General features: G+C 36.6%; 1 protein-coding gene across 1 annotated transcript; it reads right to left on the reverse strand.

The window, feature by feature from the left end:
- Positions 1 to 173: 173 nt before the first annotated feature.
- On the reverse strand, positions 174 to 22,951 carry LOC145788326 (uncharacterized). The gene is made up of 15 exons (XM_082600104.1): positions 22,509 to 22,951; positions 20,586 to 20,712; positions 20,280 to 20,449; positions 16,536 to 16,639; positions 15,966 to 16,008; positions 13,935 to 14,055; positions 13,158 to 13,236; positions 12,775 to 12,921; positions 11,466 to 11,700; positions 7,374 to 7,501; positions 4,845 to 5,044; positions 4,192 to 4,274; positions 2,817 to 3,058; positions 1,867 to 2,283; positions 174 to 1,295 (listed from the first exon to the last, which is right to left on the reverse strand). Exons 1-15 carry the CDS (start codon positions 22,949 to 22,951, stop codon positions 367 to 369), a joined length of 3,468 nt encoding a protein of 1,155 aa, XP_082456230.1. The 3' UTR covers positions 174 to 366.
- Between the last annotated feature and the right edge of the window lie 441 nt (positions 22,952 to 23,392).

The following is a 23,392-nucleotide window of genomic DNA, read 5'->3' on the forward strand; positions in this document are numbered from 1 at the left end:
AACCATTAACAGCAGAGAATGTGCAAAGATCACACCTCACTGCTTGAAAATATGCTATACAATTTAATGTGCAATTTTCACAAATAATAATATCTGAGCCAAGGCAATGTTTTTGATCAGTGGCTCATAGATTTGTGACTCTATCGTCTCTCCTAAATTTTAATGTACCCTAGTCTCCAGTTAGGTCATATCTGATGGATTACTTATTCAGTTGTCACAAAACATCATTCCACATTCGTTGAAAAACCTATTCCTCTATTACATCGCCATCAGATATGGTTCACTGTATCGTCATTTCGTGGTTTAGATCTGTTAGAATCGTTCAGTAAGATACAACTTTAATATATTGTTGTTAAACGAAGAACCTCAGTCCAATGCCTGACTAATTTCATCACTTGCATTTTTCATGACAATGTCTATTGCGTCACTGGTATGCAAGATTTCACGAATTGCGTCACTCGTGTCGTCGATGACGTCGTTGATGTCAAACACACTGCTCGGAGAGGAAATGTGTTTCAATGTTTTGTTTTGTTTCTGAATGTTCTGGTGAAGCCTGTTTATATTTTCTTGCCGTACGTTTTCCTTTGATTGATAAAAAAAAGTAGCATCACTGCTTCCAGGATCTTTGACGAAATCTGATACAGAAGCAGTTTTTCCAGAACATGGCATTTTTGTTCTCGATTTCGGAAGAGGAGCAAGAAGAGGTTTTGTTTCATCACCGTGTTTGTCTTGATTAGAGTTTGCAGACGGAATCTGGCTTTCTTGTATTCCTCCGTTTTCCACGCTTGGTGCATGTCGATGCGTGCAGTTGTTTGATCCATATCCAGAGTCTACGTTTGAGCCGCAAAAACCTTTTTCAGATATACAAACTGTACCTCCACTAATTTGTAAGATTTTTTTATTACCGCCAACGTCAAGGCCATAACCATAATTAGGAGGAGTAGCAGTCTCATTGGAGACAGATAAGTGATTTTCAGACTTGCTATTAGGGTAAGCGCAATCGCTACTTCGAAGAGAGGTAGAAAAAGAGCTGTTTTGGTCTCTTGAGGGGTTGTCGTCTTTCAGATGTGGGAAGCTGTTGCCTTTTTGAGAGTTATTGAGAGGATTTGTCGCATCATTTGGGATTTTGGATTCAAAACTGCGCTCCTTTATCATGGCCAAGGCAGGAGGCTTTGATGAGGACGTAGGTGAAAACAAATGAGGAGACTGGCTCTCAGAGAAGCAAGCATCTAATCCAGGAGATAAACGTCCATACTCTCTAATCGATCCAAGGCTTGAAGTATCATCATGACAAACTGCAAGGAAATCAATTTGATTTATTTTAATTATTATTATTATTAATTTATTATGTATTGTAGTAATGTAGTACGCAGTTGATTATTATTATTATTAATTTATTATGTATTGAATATTAATATTAATTTATTATGTATTGAATATTAATATTAATTTATTATGTATTGAATATTAATATTAATTTATTATGTATTGAATATTAATATTAATTTATTATGTATTGAATATTAATATTAATTTATTATGTATTGAATATTAATATTAATTTATTATGTATTGCAATTGATAAATGTTTTTAGAAAATGTCAATGTTTTTTCAAACTGTCATAAATAAGTTTATTCATAAAATCTCACTTTATGCATTAGAAGTAGGTCCAACGTATTATAAGTTAAAAGAACTACATTATGACACGAAGATATACAATTTTACCGTTAAAAAGATTGCAATTTTATCCAGCATGGTGGACAAATTACATAATATACAAAACAAACATTATCAAGAAATATAAACAATAAGCATCTTGGTACATGACCAACAATCCGAATAATCTAAAAGAAAAATGATCTTACCGCTTGCATTAAGAACAACTCCTGTATCATCCGAGGCTACACTAGCACCCGTATCCCCCAAACTCACAAACGAATCAACGGAACGGTCGCCATCTCGATTTTTGTGAGCAACTCTAGTCTTAGAATGAGGCTCAAAATCTTTTGTTTCATCCCTAGGACTTGTAATTGATGAGGAAACTTTAGAGAACTGGACAGAGCAAGCGTTCTTTTCTTTTACGGATAAGTTGTCTTCCGGCAAGGTGCATAAATCGTACCCTGAATCAAAATCACTATGCTTTTCTTGGAAACAGTGCGTCGGTGGACCAGAGAGTTTTGATGATGTGCAGATTTCATCACGAACGTCTTTTGGATTGTTTTTGTTGACCAAAGGGCCCACCAACAGATAGTCTTCCCTGCTACTTCTTTTAGGGTAAGCACCTAAACATATAAATAATGAAAAATTTACTAAATGAAATGGTGTGAATGATTGGACTTAAGAAATCTACATTTGGATGTCAATGCAATTTATTTTGAATTACTTAAAAAGTTCAAAGAAAAGTATAGCAATATAATAATAGTAATAATGTTTTATATTGCGCTCATTGCGACAACACACAGTAGCCTACACTGCGATCACAGATCCGATACTACAGACTACAGGAAGCAGCAAAGATGCATAATAGTCTTCGAGTCAGCTGCTCTCCTTATTTTGGTATGCCATTACCAAGACACAGCCGCGTACCCTGGAGCGGTGTCCAACCTAAGTCCTTTTGAACGTCGCACAGACTAATAAACACACAAACTAATAAACATAAGACTACTAATAAACATACAAACTAAAATAATCCAAAACAGCTCTAAGTAAATATTTCGATACAAAAGTTGAAAAGGTTTTTGCTTGTACATTTTCAAACAAAACAAAACAGATAAACTTTTATGTTAAAGATTGGCGGCAAAAGCACGACACTTACCGTGATTTGAGTTGTTTTGGTTGGTGTTTTCTAGACACTGATGGGGTAAGGAGGTAACAGACTTTGGTTTTCCATTGACTGCTGAGTCATATTTTGGAGCATTTGAAGTTGATGAGTCAGGCATATCAAGAATCAAATTGTGGATAGCTCCATTGGAAGGAGTTGTTCCTAATCTCTTCTCCATCTCAATGGATTCCGAAGTTGAATGTATAGGGGAGACTTGTAAAGAACTGCTGGTTGATCTGAGAGATATATACGTATAAGATCGTTTTTAAGGCCTTGCATTTTGCAAAAGTAAAGAACCATCAAGTTGAATAATGAATATATTTCATTGTATAAGAAAATGCTAAAAAGCTAAAACAAGCCTAAAATTTTTGAATCTCATTTTGACAAAATAGCTTTCTTTGTTGTCTAACATAGCCTAGTTTAAAACTTAATGTAGCCTACTAATTGCTGAATAGTTTAGAGTTTTCACAGACTAACAGTTAACTTTAAATCATTTTATCATTTAATTTCTTCTAATTCTATACAGAATTCATTTTCAAGACTGATTAAATAATGTTGTGTTCAACAAATGACAGAAAATATAAATTATAAGTCCTATTATCGCAATAGGGCTGGTAGTCTTGCTTGATAAAAAGTAGCTATAGGATCAGTCAGTGCCGGTCTTAGGGTATTTCGGGCCCTGTGCGGAATATGCTTTACTGACCCCCATGACAATCATCCAATTCCGTAGCGTAGCTAAGTATTTTGAAAGGGTAGGTGGGGTTTTTTGATGTCCGGCGGGCGAAGCCTGCGACACCCAGCGGCGGTGGGTCTGGGGGCCTCACCCAGAAAAATTTGAAAAATTACTTTGATTTTGGTGCATTCTGAGAGCATGTTTAACAAAAATTTGGGTATGAATATTAGCCTAATGTAAAATGGTGCTGTCCGGTGGCATAGCAAAAGGATAAGATCATATTTTCTTTGGCATTTTTCGCCAAAGAAAAGATTTCTTTTTGTTGGGTGGTAGGCGATAGTACAGTCAATTATAAATTTATACATTGTTCTAAATGTTCTCAATCGCATCAAACTTAGATACAAGATGTTCTCTTCTCAAAACTATTCACTACAGACAGTCTCAGCGCAATTTTATAGAAGCAGCCTATAACCAGTGACGGATCCAAGATGGGACGATTGGGGCAACCACCCACTTAAAACACAGAAGTCATTTTATTAACGGTACATTAGCAAGGTCATAATAATGTACTGTATGGACCTTACACATCATTGTATTTTGTTGGAATTGCCCCCACCCCCTTAAGTTACTTTCTGGATTCGCCACTATAACCTTACTTGCTAACTGACTATAAAAGGCTAAAAAAAGAAGGATTACTTTAAAGAAAGAGGTTTGTCTTTATCCCTTTCCAGATGACGATTGGCTACAACCTCCTGATCACCGACAAGTTCTTCCATTGACTAAACAAAACATCATCAGTGTAAGAAACAAAATTTAATCAGTGCAGAAAACAAAACATCATCAATGCAAAATAAAACATAATCAGTGCAAGAAACTAATGCTTTCAGTCTGAAAAGGTGTTCGAACAAATTTTATTCAGGGATGGGACAGTAAAATCAAGACGAGTTAACTTTGAGTGAAAACGAAATCCCGTCTCAAAACATTCACCAGTTCCTCTTCCGTTAGCTCAGTTAGCTAAGCGCCTGACTTTGTGCACGAAGAAACTGCAACATCAAGCGGTGCTGGTTCGGCTTTGGAAGTATGCGCTGCTACAGGTTTAATGCAAAACTTAGGCCTACGACATTACTTTTAAAATGAAGAGAAAGATGAGGTAAAAATGTCCTAGCCTATGAAACTGCAATAAAAACTGTCTGTATTGCTGTCGAGTGGAAGAAAATGTAGTTTACAAATCGAAAAATCAATTCATCTACTTTTATGTTCGATCGCTTATGCTTAAATGTAGGCTATCATTTTCCATGTCAAAATAATTTTGGCTGCATTGGCGCAACTTTCTTTTTATACGTCATTACCTGAGCATAAACGTCACAGAGCTTCATTGCAACAAGGTTTCCATCTTTTTTAGCATTTTCAAGGGCTTCCCGTCGCTTTAACGCCTTTTCTTGCCTCTTCTGCTCCTTGTAGAACTCGGAGAAGTTGTTGACAATGATTGGGATCGGTAACGCGATTACTAGCACTCCAGTGACGCAACAAATACCACCAACAATTTTCCCTGAAACGAAAAATTGCTTTTTGGTATTTATTTCATTTTTATTTATTTTGTTTGAGTAGTAGTTTGAATGATATAGAGTCCCTAGAAACCTAGAGTCATTATTTAGCACAAACATGAAATCTATTTTTGACGATTCACTGCTATTTCGCCGTGGAAAGTAGGCTATAGGTGTCATTGGTGTGATAGGAGTAAACCCAGGGTTGGATTTCAGCCGGAGCGGTCCGGAGCGCCGCTCCGGAAGCTCGATCAAAAAATTGACTTCTAGGGAACGGCGTTCCGGAAGCTCAAATATTTTATACTCTAATTATGCTTTGCCCTGTTCAGTAAAAGTATATCCATAATTCTTGATGAGTCGAACACGTTAAATCGGGTATTCACTCTGATAATATATCTTTGTACCAGTTTTGACGGAAGCGAACCTGTGAATGTATTTGTCTTGTTGAGCTCGCTATTCTTACGGCAAATGGCATCGTTGATTCCCTGAAGAGCTGCCTAAAATCATATGGCATGTCTACAACATTTTTATCTTCTTGTTTGATTGGTGTTGTATGTGATAGCGCGGCTGTGATGATAAGTCGCAAAAATGGTGTAGCAAAATGGCTTCGTGATTAAATTCCAGACATTGTGGTGTGGTATTGTGCAACCATAGATTGGAACTATCGGTTCGTCATGCTGTAAAATCAGTCAATAATTTGAATAAATTTCGATCTTTTATGGACAAACGCTATAGCCTTTACCACGCTTCTCTTAACAATAGCAGGGAATTGGGTCAATGTGCAGCGGCTGTTGAAGTGCAGTTGTAGAAAATCGGAAGGGAAGGCCTACTGGACACACGTTGGGTAGCTTCGAGTTTCCGCACAGTTAGTGCCGTCTGGAATGATTTCCCAGCAGTTGTCGAATTTTTCAAAAAGGGGACTATTAGCGACACAGGAGATTCTCGGGAACGTGCGAAATATCAAGGATTCTTGTCGAAGATAACATCCACGGATTTTTTGTTGGACTTGGCTTTGATGTACGAATACTCGCAAGAATTATCCAAAATAGTCTATAAGCCTTGAACTGTAAAACAGAGCATGTAGGCTATACTATTTGAGATGCAGATAACAAAATTAATAATCTTGCAAAATTATTTGAAACACGAAGGAACGAACCCGGACGACAGTATGGCATTGCTAAGGATGCTGAAGAAAACTTAGAGTTCAAAGGTGTAGAATTACATGTAAACAATTGCAGAAATAGACCGCTATAATCAATCCCCGCATCTTCTACACTGTAAATCAAAAAGTGTAGTTTTAACCACTTCTAGGGGTGGTCTAAAAATTCCACTTCTATTTTTTCATTCCCACCCCATAGCCTATTGGGAAAGATGGTATTTTCCACCCAACAGAGAAGGGTGTATAATCACTTAGGAAATTCCATCCAAAATCGCTTGTTGAATTCAACAGACTTGTCATTTATTAACAGCTGAAAAATACTTGATTCAACTATTTGGCCAGAGGACACAGTAATGACACACGGAGAAAACGAAATCATTGAAGTGGCAAAGAGATTGCGCTTAGATGAACGCGAAGCTGCTGTGAGAGGACTTCGTGAATATATAACTACGAAAAGAAGATCCCATCAGAGTCTTCAAAATTTGATAACGTCACTATAATCTCTTCCAATTTCATCGAGCGAGTGTGAGCGCGGATTTTCACAAATGAACCTCATACTGACATCTGACCGTGCTTCTCTACACACTGTAACTGTTTCAAGTTTACTCTTTATACGAATGATCCGTCTTCCACTGAGAAAGTTTTAACCAGCGAAGTATGTTGGATCCTGATTACGCCATGGACGTAACCCGGCAATTGAGACCCGAAGTCGCCGGAGGTTTTATGATTTTGAATACGAGAAGTGTCTTAAAAATTGTAGGCTATAACTTGAAAAATCAAAAATCAAAAGTGGAAAAAACTAAAAACAAATTTTTTTCTTTGTTTTTTCTAGGCTATACCTTGTATTTTTTTGTATTATTGTTTCACTAAAATATGAATATTTGCATTGAACAACGCTATACCATCTATAGACCATGATAATTACTTTAGCAACGTTTTAGGTACATCAAGTGTGTTGTTTCAAAATCTTATAAAGACATATTTCTGAATTTCTTCTACGGCACCTAGCGCATTTGGAAAGTAAAAAACTAGCGCTCCGGAAGCTAATCTTCTGGAAATCCACCACTGAGTAAACCTGTCAAATGCTTGTTTTAAAATTGACTAATATGATGTTTCTAATGTTGATTCCGAAGACACGCTCACAAATTCAAAAGCTTTTCCAAAACAAAACTTACCCACAAAAGTTATAGGAGCGATGTCTCCGTATCCTACAGTTGTCATAGTAATAGTTGCCCACCAAAATGAAGCTGGGATGCTGCTAAATTGCTTGGCGTTTTCTTCTTTCTCAGCAAAGTATGCCAAACTGAAAAACATTTAACAAAGTAACAATAAATTTCGTATTGGAGAAATCTTGAGCAAAAAAGCCACATTTTGAAAACATTGCCTTTATTGGTCACTTGGTCAGTGTGAGAGACCATTTGTTCGAATGATCTTTTTGAATATAATAAAAGACGTTTAAACAGTTTATCATTATCTAGTGTCACTTCTACAAAACAATGCTCTATAAAATTAATTTGCGTTCTTCTGGTGACTATTTACTAGGTTACCTCGTGATGTTAAAGATGATAACTAGCTTTTTTTTCCGACGTTTCGTCAGTCAGCACGACTGACTTTATCAAGGTGGCTAAAACAGGTTAATACAACCTGTTCAGCAACGATGGCACAACACAAAAACATACTGATAAAATGAGTAAAGTAAAGCAGCAAGAATCAGAATTAAAACACGCAACAAGATACCTAGAGGTTAAACTAAATGCAGTGAATGCCTAAAACCAGTAGGCTACTTCCCGCAGCGTAAATTTATCTATCTATTGGGCCACTGTCAAGAAACGTTGAAAAGACATCAGACAAGACAGAAAGCAATGGGATTAGCAATAACAATGGTAGAGAAGACGCACTGAGAATGGAAAAGGTGAAGCTAAAGTTAAAGTAATTTGTTGTACACAGAGGGGAAATTCTGACCATCTTTTTGGTTAAGAGCATGTTGTGCCTTCTGGTTTATGTACCATTTTTCTGTGAACAATCTTTTTGTATAATCCTTTTCAGTTTTAAGAATGGTGGCGTTGGTCCAAGTAATTTTATGGTCTGAGTTTATAGAGTGTTTGCAAAGAGCGGAATGCTCTGGACGTTGAAATTTAATAGCTCTTTGGTGCTCGTTGATTCTAGATTTAAGATCACGTTTTGTCTGTCCAATGTAGATTAAATCACAGTCATGACACGGAACTTGGTAGATCAATCCAGAAACTTCACCTTCTTTCATGGGGTCTTTAGCCGAGGGAAGGTATTTACCTATTGTCAGATAGGGTTTCATCGCAACCTTGATTCCTATGCCATAGAGGATACGCTGAATTTTATCGGTTGTGTTGTTATCCTCGTAAATAGTCACCAGAAGAACGCAAATTAATTTTATTACCAAATGCCTGGTGAACAGTCTCTCTCTGTTTTTACAATGCTCTATGTTGGGTAATGTGAGACCATTTGTGTGAATGATATTTGTTTGTTAGAGATGCTATTAGATGATAAAGAACAGTTTAAGCAAACGGGTCCTTCTGTAATATAACTTAGGTCCTGTTTTGTAGATTTAGGTACCCTTGTTTGTACATGGCTGGCCAGTGGCCACGTCTCCTGTTGACTGCTTATCCTCGTCTTCGGTTTCATCTGCGTTCATGCTGCATTTATCTCAAAGTTCAAAGTCAATATGTGTTGATGTCAAAGTCAATTTGATAAGGACTATATGCACACTCAAAACGTACGTTATTTTGTTTTTATTGCTTTTTACTGTATAATGTAAAATGTTGTGTTGTTGCCCAGGTATGCCTGTTTACAGAGATGGGCAAGATCACCAGTATTGGTGATCTTGAAGATCAAGATCAAGATCACCAAGAATAGGTGATCTTGAAGATCAAGATCACCAAACTATGTGATCTTGAAGATCAAGATCAAGATCGTGATCTTGAAGATCAAGATCACTTTCAAGATCACTTTTTGTGTACTTGAAAAAAAATGAAGTTTTTGATCAGTGATGTTGCAAAAAATAATTACTATAAGCAACCTGGGTAAAGGTATATAGTTGATATTGCTAACTTTTACTTTTAACTACTCGATCGCTGGCCTAAGAATTGTGATAAGTTAGTGACTGTTGCTATTAGGCCTATCAATTGTTGATGTAGTTTGCGTAGAATCGCAACGTCACACCCAAGGCCGAGGTTAATTACAGTTGTTCTGAAAAAGTCGCAAAATTTGCAATTAGTTTTATACGTTTTATTTATAATAAATAAATAAAAATAAACTTTGAACTGCATCATTTTTTACCAAATTTTTGTCTGGTTCGTGGGAGTTTTTATTCGTGTTACTAAGCAGTTTTAACTTTCCCTGTATTATGTCAATGTTTATTGCACCATTTACCCATCTGGCAACCTTGATGCTGTTGTCTGCTATCAAAAAAGTTCAGAGGCCTGAGGTCAGACAAACCGCTCCATACTCAGACCTTAAACAAGTCTTGGTCTGGTTGATTTGCTGCAATACACCACTTTACATGACCAAAGTCGGCGTCCTAGAGTCCAGATTTTTTAACGCCGCCATTCTAGAGTTTTGAAACATCTAAAATTGAGTCAAAGAAAGAAAACATTTCTTTAAAATTCACACATGGAAATTGTGAACAAAATTAAATCATTTTTTATTATGCGTCGTCGTCGTCGTCGTCGTCGTCGTCGTCGTCTGAGCTTCTGGGGCCGAGGGTCTATCCTTTTACCACCCCAGATTCACGATGCTTATTATGCGTCAACATAAAGTACACGGAAGTTGACTTCTTTATTATGACCAACACAGAAAACTTTTTCAATTTTGAAATGGCAACACTAACCAGATTAGACGGAGACTATCGTCTTTTGTTGGACACATATTATATTAACAGTGGCTTAATGTTAGTAGTTGCCACTAACTGCTTTGTACAGTACGAGTTCTAAAAAAATGCCTTTATTTAGGAAGTAAAATTCAATTTTAAAGTGATCTTGATCTTATTGTTCTTCAAGATCAAGATCACACAAAAAAAAGTGATCTTAGATCAAGATCAAGATCACCAAAAAAAAAGTGATCTTGAAGATCAAGATCAAGATCACGCCCATCTCTGCCTGTTTATCTCAAAGCTAACAGAAGACACAAGACATAACTAGTGGTGCGGTACTGATGAGCCCAGTCTCACAGGCGAAACACGTGTCTATAGCTGAGTTCTTGCTACACTCGACTGTCGAGAAACATGAAACATTTAAGTTCAATACAAAGACTCAACCAGCAAGGAAAAGATACACCATCATGAATAAAACAAAGAAGGCTTCAGGGCTTTTAATTCTGCTGTAACTTAACTGTGGGCCCATCAAGCCAGGCAATAGGCCTCCTAAATGCTGTCTCACGTGGCGTCATTTAAATTTCACAAGCGATCAAATGCTTCAGGCCACTCAATTATTTATTTTCCAACATCACATGCAATTCGCCGTAAATGTATCTCATAACAACAACAAAGGCAATATTGTATTGCACATAAAATCTACCTCTCTCGTCAGAGAACCAAACAGCCTATTCCGTAAACTTGTAATCAATAAAATAGATTAGGCCATGGCCACCTGGAGATGGGCTAATCTATTTTATTGATTACAAGTTTACGGAATAGGCCATTTGGTGCTCTGACGAGAGAGGTAGATTTTATGTGCAATACAATATTGCCTTTGTTGTTGTTATGAGATACATTTACGGCGAATTGCATGTGATGTTGAAAAATAAATAATTGAGTGGCCTGAAGCATTTGATCGCTTGTGAAATTTAAATGACGCCACGTGAGACCCGGGCTCTGGTCCAAGAGATTAGCCTTTGAAAAGGTAAATTCAACATAGACGCAAATCCGAAATACTTTTAAAGATAGACTACTCGATGGTGCCGACATGCCATCAGTAGCGTTGACAAGGAGATTCAAGAGGTACTCTTGAACCAGAGCCCGGGGTGGTTTTAAGGTACCGTGAACTATGTAAGAGCCCCATGAACTTGAAAATTACAACGTATTATGAAAGTACGTTTTCTTAAAAGTGACTTGATTCAGGGCCCGAGGATCTCATTGGTACTGGGCCCAAATTATTTTCTCAACGGTCCTGCAAGGCCTGCATGCAATTGCTATGCACATCGCACAGTGTCAAACTAACGTGTGGTATAATGTAAGAATGTGTAACGTAGGTCTACTGTAAAGTCACAAGTGTAAAAGTAGATATTTTTATTCTTGCCTGGAAAACATCATGATCCCAATGGCGAGGAAAAGCATCAGGAGTCCTAACTCATTGTAGCTTCTTCTCAAAGTAAATCCGAGAGACTGAAGTCCAGTGGAATGACGGGCTAGCTTAAGAATACGCATAATTCTCATGATTCGAAAGATTTGGACAATTCTTCTGACGTTTTCAAACTGTAAGATCTGACTGTTCGACTTTGTGAGAAAAATAGTGATGTAGTATGGCAAGATTGCTGAAAAGAATATAATTTAATTACGAAAATAAGAACTGTTTGAATGATCTGTCAATTTCATCGCAAAATATTTGTAAATTTAAGCAAGCGCGCACAGAAAAGGGACTTCATTTAGGTGACCTAAAGATTGGTTTAAAAGTAAGGCATTTGTATAAATAAAGTTGTTTAGTAGCTTATTTTTACCTACATTCACTCTATACTATGTACAGCGCTCCACAGGGATAGCATTATGCAACTGTCACATCAATAGATATAACCTTCATGGTAGGCGACATTTTGTATCTCGACCAAGCGTACTGTTTTAATTGTATAACTCTTACGAGATGTTATTATCGGTTACTGTCTTATAGCGACCTCTGATTGCAAAATCCTTATTATGTAATGTACTTCTAGAAGAATTTGCAAACGTGCAAGACTGGAAGGTTCCCCGAGTTAATCGAGCAATTTATCAGGTAGTAGGTTATTATGACGCCACAAAGATGTCCACTCGTAGAAAAACTTGACCAGAACAAGGAGTTCTTATGACGTAATAATATAGCACTTTCTGGAATTTACTGGTCAGAACAAACCGGCTATAAATTGTGGTGTAATTTGTGTAATCCTTATGATTAAGAATTGAATTGGAGTTGAAATTATTGAATACGATTAGATGAGAGTTGGTGCTGTTAAAAGTTGTGATCGAGATTAGAATTGCATGAGAAGTTGTGGGTGAAGTACGTTTAAGTCGACTACAGTATAAGAGTTACAGGCGTTGGAATCTATTGCTGTTCACAGTTATTTTTGATTATTTGTTGGAAGTGCTGAACCATTCGTTAAAATTCTTCAAGAATTTTCATTTATCATCTCATTCTCACAAGTAGAACTATTCGACCATTTATTTGGCTGTTTTACGTTTGATAGCCCAATATACTACGTCATTAATCTTCCAGTCACTTTTCTGGTAAGAGATAGAAAGAATCGTGACAGTAACAAATTTTGATGATTTAAAACGCCTAATCGGTGCATATAAGCCACTTGTTTGTTTTCTTCGAACATAACTAACGTAGAAAAAGCGGTCACAAGCACCCAACTTACCTAACAAATCGATTATATTCAACGCTCCCTTGAAGAACTTCCACTTATTAGGAGAAGACATTAGTCGGACGAGGTACTCCATGGTGAACCAAGCTATGCAGACACTTTCTATGTGGGCCAAGGAGGGGTTGTCAAATCCATCTTGGCCTGTTTTTCAAATCGGCTTGTTTAAAATTGATAGAACACAGAAACAAACAGTTTTTGAACAAATGTCATACCTAGGCTTCGTGGAATTACAGTTCCATACATTAAATATTCATCACGATGTACGGATCGTATTAATTTTGCTCGTTTTATTTTACAAGGTTTCAAATTAAAACATTTTTAAAAGTAGTTGCAGATGCATGAAGCTACATTATTCTGAAAAGCAACTCAATTCTCACCTTTCATAGATTCTAATGTGTTGAGGGTGAGAGCCACAGTTGACAGAACAATAAATAAAATAGACACAATTGCTATCACCTGAAAAAGTAATGTAAAACTTTTAGTTTGTCATTATTCTATTGCCTGTTGTTTATCTGTTAACCAAATCAAACAAATAAAAGGTGGACATGTGGTTCTTTGTCTTTAGCTCAAAGTTCTTGAAAGTGAATAAACAGTTGAAAGTAGCTTACAGTTACACGACATACAGCAGAGCGAAGAAAATTTGTCATTTTAATTTGTAACGTAAAGCATTCATTTCCAAAAAAATGCAATTTTTCCTAATTTTATTAGACGTAAAAGAAGCTTAGATTTTTCATTCTATGTATAAAGCTGCAAAAATTTCTGCCACAACCGAAACTTCAGATTTTGGCAAAATTAAAATAGCAGGCATTTACTTTCTTATAAAAAAAGTCATTACGTTGGGGTTAAAGTTCATTTCTCTTCGATACATTGTCAAGTAACACTGAAGCAGCGTAATATCAAAAGCGTATTTATAATTCAAGACAACACTCTTTACCATTAATATAAAATTAATTTGCTAGTGTAAGGCAATGGAGTTAAAATGACATCAAAATTACAGTGAAACACATATTTAATCAACCTGAAAGTACTGCAAGTGAGTTGATGGTATCTATGTCTCTATAGCTTGCTCTAAGGATAAACTGTTATGGCCTTTACTACTAAGTTTCACGATGTGAAGTTGGATTTGGTTTAGGCCATTAGGCTATTTAATTTACTTTTGCAGCTTTGGATGAATTTGGTTTCTCCATTAAATCCCAAACTTTTTTTCTTCTTTCAGCACAGCACATGCCCTTGAAATCATCACCCTCTCTTTGTCGTAACATGTCAGTTTCTCTCCTGCAAAGAATCAAACGTTAATAACCATCCGATCTTCAAAAACATTACAAGCGTCTTAAAACTGTATATACAGTAAAACAAAACCTTAGAAAATGCATGATAAAAATGGTACCCGGTCATTTGGTCGACAGACATTTGGTCGACAGGACGTTTGGTCGACAGGACGTTAGGTCGACAGAACGATTTATTTTAGGGTTAGGGTTAGTTAACTAACCATAACCCTAATCTAACCCTGACCCTAACCCTAACCCTAACCCAAAAATGAATCGTTCTGTCGACCTAACGTCCTGTCGACCAAATGTCTTGTCGACCAAACGTCCTGTCGACCAAATGTCTGTCGACCAAACGACCGTGCACCGATAAAAATTACCCCTCCACTATCTCCATCTTGAACAAAAGGCGAGAGCATACAAAAGGAAAGTAATTCAAGTAGGTTTAGATAAAATTGAATGCACAAAAGTAGGCTAAATCTTAATGTTTAACAAGAAAGCGAAAGTATAATATTAAAATGTAGCCGTTTTTATTTTCTTAAACTTATCGCAACTTTGTTCTGCATACTTGATTACAGCCAACAATGTGAGCTTTTTACATTTTTTGATGAAAAGTAAAACTGTTGGCATCATAGAAAAAAACCTTTCGTGGCAAAAGTCCGAAAGAGAAAATTGATGTGCACTTTCAAAATTTGTCGGCTTCACTGTTGTAGGCGAAATGAGAAGCCTTTATTTTAAAATTTAATTAGTATGAAACGCAAGCCATTGTAGTTTGAACACCTGCATGCTTTAAACTGCTGAATTATTAATTTCTAGGCTGCATTACTTTTTTATAGGGTATGTGAACCTCAAAGCGAACATAGTTAAACATATTTGTTGTTGACATATTTTTAAGGCTTTCTTTTAAAGGTTGATAAGGACTGGATGCATAGCCAAAAACGTATGTTATTTTATGTTTGTTTTAATAATGTTAAATGCTGTGTTGTAGCTCAGTTACGTTTGTTTGTGATTGAAGAAGTAACCTCTTCACCCGAATTGTATTTTAAAGCAAGTCGTCAGGTTTCAGCTTTTCTCTAATGTTTTTAGTCCTTTACTTCCAGTTATAAGAAACATAATTATACATCTCGCAGGAAAAAAGAACCACCTTGCTTATTCAAGTTATCCTTCACCTGAAAAATTCTACAGTTTTGAGTGAAATGAATCAGCCATTCCCTAACTTTGATGCTAGCCCTATATTTGTATGTAAATTTAACCTTCATAACGAAACACTTAAAGAGTGTTCATTGATTATATAATGGAGCTAAGCATGGAGTGGAGCTGAAGTTTGCCCGTTTTTCAGAAAATGGAGTGGATTCGGAGTCTTTGTTTTTCACAAAGGTTTGAAATGGAATGGATTCGGAGTTTGGTCCAACAGCTTTGTATTTTACAGTAGCGAAATCAATTAAGTTCAATATTGTTCTGTTTGAAGAAGATAAAAAAAGAAAGCTGTCCCCAGGATTTTCCACTTGTCGAAAATGCTTAGAAATATGTGCCACTAAAAGCATTTACGTGCTACTATACAGTAAAGTAGACATAAGATGTTTGCATCTTTGAGTTATTTCGTGTTATATGCATTGGTTATTGTCACTTTAATTCCGAACTTGATTTTGGAGTGGAGAGGATTTGGAATCTAAAATGATGAAACTTTTTGGAGTCAGATTAGAGTGGAGTTTGTATGGAATAGGAGTCTTAAAAATCACCCTCCGTTCAACACTGTTATATAGTTGTCTCAGTCCCATACATACAGGACTTTGAAGCTCAATTACCATATTATTTACTTTTAGATTATCAACAATCAGTGCTGATTATTGCTCTAGTCCAGGCGATCAGTGCATCAAAATGATATTTTCTTTAAAAAATTAATTCTGCTCATCTGATTACCTCTGCTCTTCCTGTATTTGTTCTTTCTTTTGGTGATAAAGACCTGAGAAATAATATCATAACAATTTATCATTGTTGAACTACAAAGTACAGCGGCTAAAATTAGTACATTTTTTATTCTTATGTTATGTATTTCATCTGGATACATTGCGATTCCAACTTATCCTCACTGCTTTACAAAAAAGTGACCTAATTGGTAGGCTACTAGTTTTACTGTAAGGTGTTTCGAGTAATTTTGCATCGAACTAATGTCTCCCAGGATCAGTGGCGAACACTCAAACAAACCAGTCACCACTGCTGGGTTGGTAAATCGACAGCAACAATATTACACAAAGATGTATTCAAAGTATTCACAAAGTTCCACTCTCATTTAGTTACGGTTTGTATCTCAATAAGACGTTGTTATAAAGTGATTTGACGTTAGTGTGACGGTACATAATAAAGTGTGCTGCGCCAATCAGAGAGGAAAATATAGCGTTTACCCAATGTGACCTCAGACGTGTAGCCAGTTACAAGAGTATTTAGCCTACATCTACATCTATATGGTCGGCCCAATTATAGAGTCCTTACCTTGGCAACATGATTCTATATAAATGTCGTCAATTCCCCAATATTCCAATTCAGTGTTAAATGCCAAAGCGCAGACCTCTTCTGGCAAATGAAGCTTTCCTGTCCTGTAAAAGAAATATAATGTTAAAAAATCAATAGGCTACAGCAGAGGTGGGCAAACTACGGCCCGCGGGCCGCATGCGGCCCGTGACAACTTTCTGTGCGGCCCGCGAAAGCCTGAAGCAAATATATAATAAAATAATCCTAAAATTGCTTGAAAATTTTAATTACTACAATGACTTAATTAAACTTTTACTTCGTATATTTCATCTTGATAAAGATAAATTATAGTCTTTTTGTCGCATTGTAGTAGTTTGTTTCCCCAGCCACATTCTGATCGTGCATGAATGCATGGTTATTATTAGTGTCAAAAAACAGCCGGTTACGTCACAATCGAAGTTGCTGACTTCGGCCTGTCGCATCATGAGACTTTCTTTTTCGTTTTAGTTTTTCTGATTATGTTAATTCGCTCACAGATGTATTCTGTTTAATTCGCTCAAAGTGCGTCTGGCAAAGTGTTATCTTGATGTGGGTTGTATTCAAATTATAAGACAAACCTTTTTTATATCTTTTATGTAGGCTAATACATGTAGCCTATAAAAATCTCGGTTTTTTTCGTCACTTTTAAAAAAAAAAGCTTGTGTTTTGACTATTTTAGATTTGACGTTTTGGCTTATAATCTTAACTATACTATACTGCGGCCCTCGAACAAATTCAGATTCTGAATGCGGCCCTCGAGATAAAAAGTTTGCCCACCCCTGGGCTACAGTAAACTATTTTGTCACTTTAGTTCAGAAAATTAATTGGGTGGGTTCACTTATCGTTTGTTACAGGCAACTGGTAGTGTTTGATAAAACTTCACAAAATCTTTTTTTTTCTGAATTTTGTGACACAATGTTTAAAATGCCAATATCTTTTTTACAATAACCTTTTTGACCTAAACCTAGGAGCAGATCTAGTAGACGTGTACTTGGTCAGGTGTCCACCTTAGTGTGCATTAAACCCCGACTAAAAACATTGTCATTACAGTATGTCAGAGTTGTTATACCTTTAGTAAAAACTCACTGTGTACAATATTATTAACTTTAGTTAAAATCTATCTGGTCACTTAACTAGGCATGCCATATTTTTATAATTGAAAACTGGGAAGCTTCAGTACAATGAGTCTCATCGTAATCTGTAAAAAAGGTCTCTCTGTAAACATGAAGATTTCATCACTTTAATTTTTTCGTCCAAAGACTTCAAAATTCAATTTGAGTCCAATTGAAATTGAAAATAAAATTCCACTGGCAACTGGCTACTAAGACTTTGCTAACGACTTTTTGGTTGACTCACCAGAACGTCTGGACATAGTATTGAAAACCTGGACTGTCTTGGCCCAAAACGGGACGTACGGTAAGCTTACGCCTTAGTCAAGAATACTCAGTATATGAATCATAGTGGGTTTGCGAACAATGTCAATACTGAACACGGTTATTACATGACCAACTTTGAAGTTTTGTGCGGGTTGTTCTACTTCCATAACCACTCTCCAGATGTGAAGAAGCGTTTCTGTATGTGCATTTCAAGTGATGACACATCATTTTTACATTTACTGTGCATGTAGAAGAAATCATAAGCTATTCTAATTATCGTTCATCAGTCTCATTAAAATGTGGACTTCGGTCATTCTTTTTAGTTTTCATATACTGTATTTTCCACCAGTCAAAATAAGAGCTAGAACTGGACACAACAAATCATGAAAACTGCAGCTGCCGCACTTTGTACTTTCGATCAGGCATTGGCTCTGCAGGTGAAGCATATGCGCAAAAGTAAACATTGCAACAAATGAAGTTAAGAGAATACTGAGAAAGAGTTAATAAAGACGTAGTTGGCGAAATAGTTGAACTGACTATAGTTTAACATCCATGATGAAGATAGCATTGACAGCCTAGCCATCCTTAGATGTATATATGGCAATAAACAGCACGTCATCAAGTTGTCTATCCCGGAACATTAGCCTTCATTTTCATTCTACAGTGCGGTACATAACACAATGAAATGGATAAAGCTGAATCCATAAACTAGGCACAACACCGAAGCTAAAACCAGCTAATAAACAACATGAACCCAAGCAATCATAAAGGAATCAGGGGATGACAAAACACGATTGCAGTGTCATCTGCCACTGCAGACATATCAAGATGCATAACATGAAAAAAATGCTAGGCCTACTGCTGTGAAAAAAGAGTGGGCAATGGATTCTTCCAAAGCATGCTTCACTGCTCGGAGATTCGAAACTCATATGCTGCTTTTTGGAAGTGAAACCTTTTCGTAAATTGTAAGTATGCCACAAGTCAGCTAGAAAACTCTCACAAAACTTTAATTCAAGAGCTTCTGATCAAATAAAGACTTTCGTTCGGAAGTTTTTAAGTAATGTAGCCTACTTCATTTTAAGAGCAGCCTAGCTAGCGCCAGCGTAACAATTGTCAGTAGCATAGGGTGTTCTCCAAGTTGTGCTTTATGTACAATATGTTTGTAGAAAATTCAAATTTGGGCGTGCAAGATCTCTGCACAAGGCCAGATGGATTGGCGAACTTTTATATTCAATCAAAATTGTTGTTAAGCCACTGGATAGCAAGCTTGTTTTATGCCTTCTAAAACTATTGCTGTCAAGATATAGAATGTGATGTGTAATGGTTAGGGCCATTTTTATTTTGACCTAAAAAAAATTTTTTTTGACTTTATTTTTATCAAATTTTGACTTTATTTTGACCTAACGAAATTTCTTGCTTGTAGAGGCCACAGTTCTTCCTTGAATTGATACCAGTTACTCAAAGATAATATTTTGTCGATATCAGACCCAAACGTGTTCAATAAAAGTTTGCCTGGATTGCGATGTTTCTTGTCGCTGCAATCCAGCTTGATGGCGCTTACTTTTCTTGTGGCTTTCAACAAAATATAGTTTCTCGCACTTCACTATAAACTCGCAAAAATTGCACCTTAAATTACCCCCGGGAGTTGCATTATATTCACCAGGAAAATTTCAACAATTGTGTCTAACTTTTGCTGAAGACGATTTAGCTTGCTTAGGCATTTTTATATTATAGATAATATAGAATGTCAGTAAACTATTTCTAAAATCCAAATTGTTGATCTTCGAAATGACCACGTTTGTGAAGAGGAAGTGTTTTATAAGAATTATTTAAATACGTAACAAGGAATAAACAATGGACAATTTGCGATAAAAGTTACTGCTACTCCAAGTAGGCATTGTGACATACTTCCTGCTTTTATGGGTGAATAAGGTTTAATTGTTTTGCAGTTCCTGATTTACAATGCTTCCACGAGGATTTTGACAAAAATTACTCCCAAGAAACACAAAAAGTTTGTCAAAAGCTATAATTTGACAAATTTTGACTTTATTGAAAATTTTATCTTTATTGTAAATTTTGACTTTATTTTGACCTATAAACTTCTTAGAAACAGTCCCATAGGTGCTGAAAACAACTTTATTCTTTGATTCGTGGACAGACGAGGTCCTTAAAAAAATTTACTTTATTGACTTTTGCGGGCCTTAATAATAATGCATGAATTTTTACATTATGTGTGTCTGATACACAATCAATAGTAAAGCAATTTTACTATAGCTATAAAACATTTATTAAAAAACTTGTCAGATGAATTTATAACCGGTTAACAGCATTTATCGTTTGGAGTGTCTACCTGTAAAAGTTCAAAACAGGAACAAAAGCTCCTGGGTGTCGATCAAAAAAGTATTCTTCCTCGTCGCTGTTGTAGTCATCCGCATTTTCCAATATTTCCTCTCGTGTTTTGCATTGACGCAGCCGACCAAGCCTGGTGTTTGGGAACTGTTCCAAAGTTCGCCAGCGAGTCTGAAGCGTAATTTTTTTTCTTTTAAATTAAAAACACATTATTTCGGTGTAAGTAAATCAAAAATGACTGTTAGGCTTCTATACACCATATTAGTGGCCAAAATGTACATAAAATTAATAAGAAATAAAAAATAACCTCATGGATGACTCCTCCTACGTTGAGGCGGGCTCTGTTCTTTCGAGATCTCTCACTGTTGTCTTCTTCGTTAGACCCACTTTCTTTTTTTCTCACTTTTTTCCCTCCGGGCATTTTCTTTTTTCGTCTAAAAGTAAGCATTTTTGTCATGAAAGAATTTAACAGAATCGCTAGAGTTGTCGTGATGTGTGCCCCAACTCATCACGCGTCGCAGTCACTAGAGACATGAATTTTTAGACAGATAATCACACAAAATCCCACAGTGGCACGAAAACCATTTTCAGATAGGTCGCTCACTTGCCGTCAACACTTGGTGTCACTACGCAAAACGCAAAAGAGAGTAACCATGCAAAAGTACATGGTACCATTTGCGATCTGTAAGTGCGGCAAAAAGGAGCAATCTCAGATCGCACCATCTACAATTGCGTCATCTAGCCTGCTCCAAATGGTGTACAATACATAGTCTGCTTGAACTGGATGACCAATCAATACAATGGCTTCTTGATATATGCTTAAACATAATATACTGCAAGAATGTTAACTGCCACTGCTCAAGGGTGGTGGAAGGCAGAGGTCCTCGACCCTTCGCGATGAAAAAAAGATTTAACAAAGAAAATAATGTGAAGAAAGGCGTTCTTCCCGGCTATCAGCACAAGGCTGATTACTCACTAGCACAGCGAGCTGCAGTGACGCTTCGCTAACCAGAACGGTGTAGCTTCCACGCCAGCCATTGAGACCTCCAATTAAACGTTTAAGTTATTTTGGCAGCCGATTGTAGCATCGAATAGACAGCGATAGACACGTGTTTCGCCCATGAGGCTGGGCTCATCAGTATCGCACCGTATTCTTGCCACTTGAGTAATCGACCGCCGCTTTACCAGTCAGTTTAACTCTTATCTTTCTTTCCACAAAGATAAGAGTTAAACTGACTGGTAAAGCGGCGGTCGATTACTCAAGTGGCAAGAATACGGTGCGATACTGATGAGCCCAGCCTCATGGGCGAAACACGTGTCTATCGCTGTCTATTCGATGCTACAATCGGCTGCCAAAATAACTTAAAAGAAAATAATGTTTGATTAATTACCTTTTCACTTTTCAGCGATTCAAGTTATATCGTGATTGAATGTCACCAATTAAGCTGTACATGGTGTTCTACACTCTACAGTAGGTATCGGTTTTAAAATGTACGTTAGAAAGCTAGTTTTCCAGTATGCTTATTTATGGCTTCATGTAGGCCTAATGAAAGTATCAAATTATAAATTATTAACCAAATGAGGGCTATCCCTCGTTTTCGGGGATGTTGGTCTTCGCAATAAAATGCTAGCGATGAGTTCAATCAATGAATTTCAACAAATACTGCAAAGAGCGCACTCTGAGTGGTGTCTTTGTCTCTACCTTGGTGTCATTTAGATCGGCAAAAACCAAGTTGTTAACATTGGTGTTGATAATACGCTTTTTCATGATTAAAGCAATAAAGTTACGTCTTAGTAATGATGTGATGCACACACGTTCTTGATAAGATGCAAATGTTGGTGGTACGGTCATCAGAAATTCTTAGCAGTAGCAAAGCGACAATGAACGTACAATACTGTTATCAGTATCACCCAATATGGCTTCATTTCAAATAAGATTTTATTGGCAATATGGTTGATAGGTTCGCAATCTACTGGTGGAAAGGCGTGGTAATCTCATAGTTATTACCGAGTAAAACCAGTGTCACTATTTGTGAAAATTGAAAACAGTACTGTGGAAAAGTACAATATTCAATCAACTTTAAATAAAATTTACAGCGGTATGGCGACTAAAAAATTCTGCGTTTTATATCGAACAACACCTATCAGGCAAAGCACCCCGTCAATTAATTTTAAAACGCTGAAACGTAATCGAATATATTATCGTGATTGCGTGTGCTCTGTTACTTACATAGTTTTTTGGATTTTATTAAATGCCGCTGAAAAAATTGATGATTTCCGTACTTCTTCTCCACTATCTTTTTTCCTGATCTTTCTTTTTGCATCAACTTTTACTGACATTAGAGGATCACTTGGTTCTAAAATGTTCTGATGAATGTCTTCAGAACAGGAAGGTCCATCTGAGAGATATCGTCTTCTACTGGACGTAGGAGATGGTTTTTCAAAACCTATCAGATCCCCTGCAGCATTCCTGTTCGTGAAGGTGTTTGAAGTGTCCATTAGTGGCATGCGATCAATTTCTTGATGGATTCTTGCAGGAATCGGGGACTCTATGGTTAAAATGCTTTTGCTTTTTCGGTCTAATCTGTGTTTTCGTTTCCGGCCATAAGTTTCAACTTTCACGTTGTCATCAAAGTCTTCACGAACATCATCTTCATCACACGTTTTGGCCATCGAGCATACTTCATATTTTTTCAACATGTCTGAAGTGCGTGCTGTACTTTTTAGAAGCAAAATTAAAGGGATACTTATTATATTGAACGCATTTTAGAAGCACCAGAAAAACCGAATATCTATTTTCGAGAAAAAAATCTATTTGATAACAAAAACAAACGCTAAAATAGTAAAACTGCAACTTACGAAAAAAATAATATGTTCAGTTGTTAAAATCTATCCATTGAATACAAAACATGTAAGCAATGCAATTCGCAATTTAAAAAAACCTTCAAAGCCTATAACAGTTTCATCACTGAGATACATAAGCTGAGGGCGTATCCACGATATGAGCTTTTGCTGCGGTTTTCATTTTCATGTGAACCCAATTGTCGTAGTAGCTACAGTATTAAATAGATTATGCAGTGTTAAGACAACAGAAAAGCAGTCACGCTATTTGCT

This window comes from Aplidium turbinatum, chromosome 2, assembly GCF_918807975.1.
Source record: "Aplidium turbinatum chromosome 2, kaAplTurb1.1, whole genome shotgun sequence".
Lineage (NCBI taxonomy): Eukaryota > Metazoa > Chordata > Ascidiacea > Aplousobranchia > Polyclinidae > Aplidium > Aplidium turbinatum.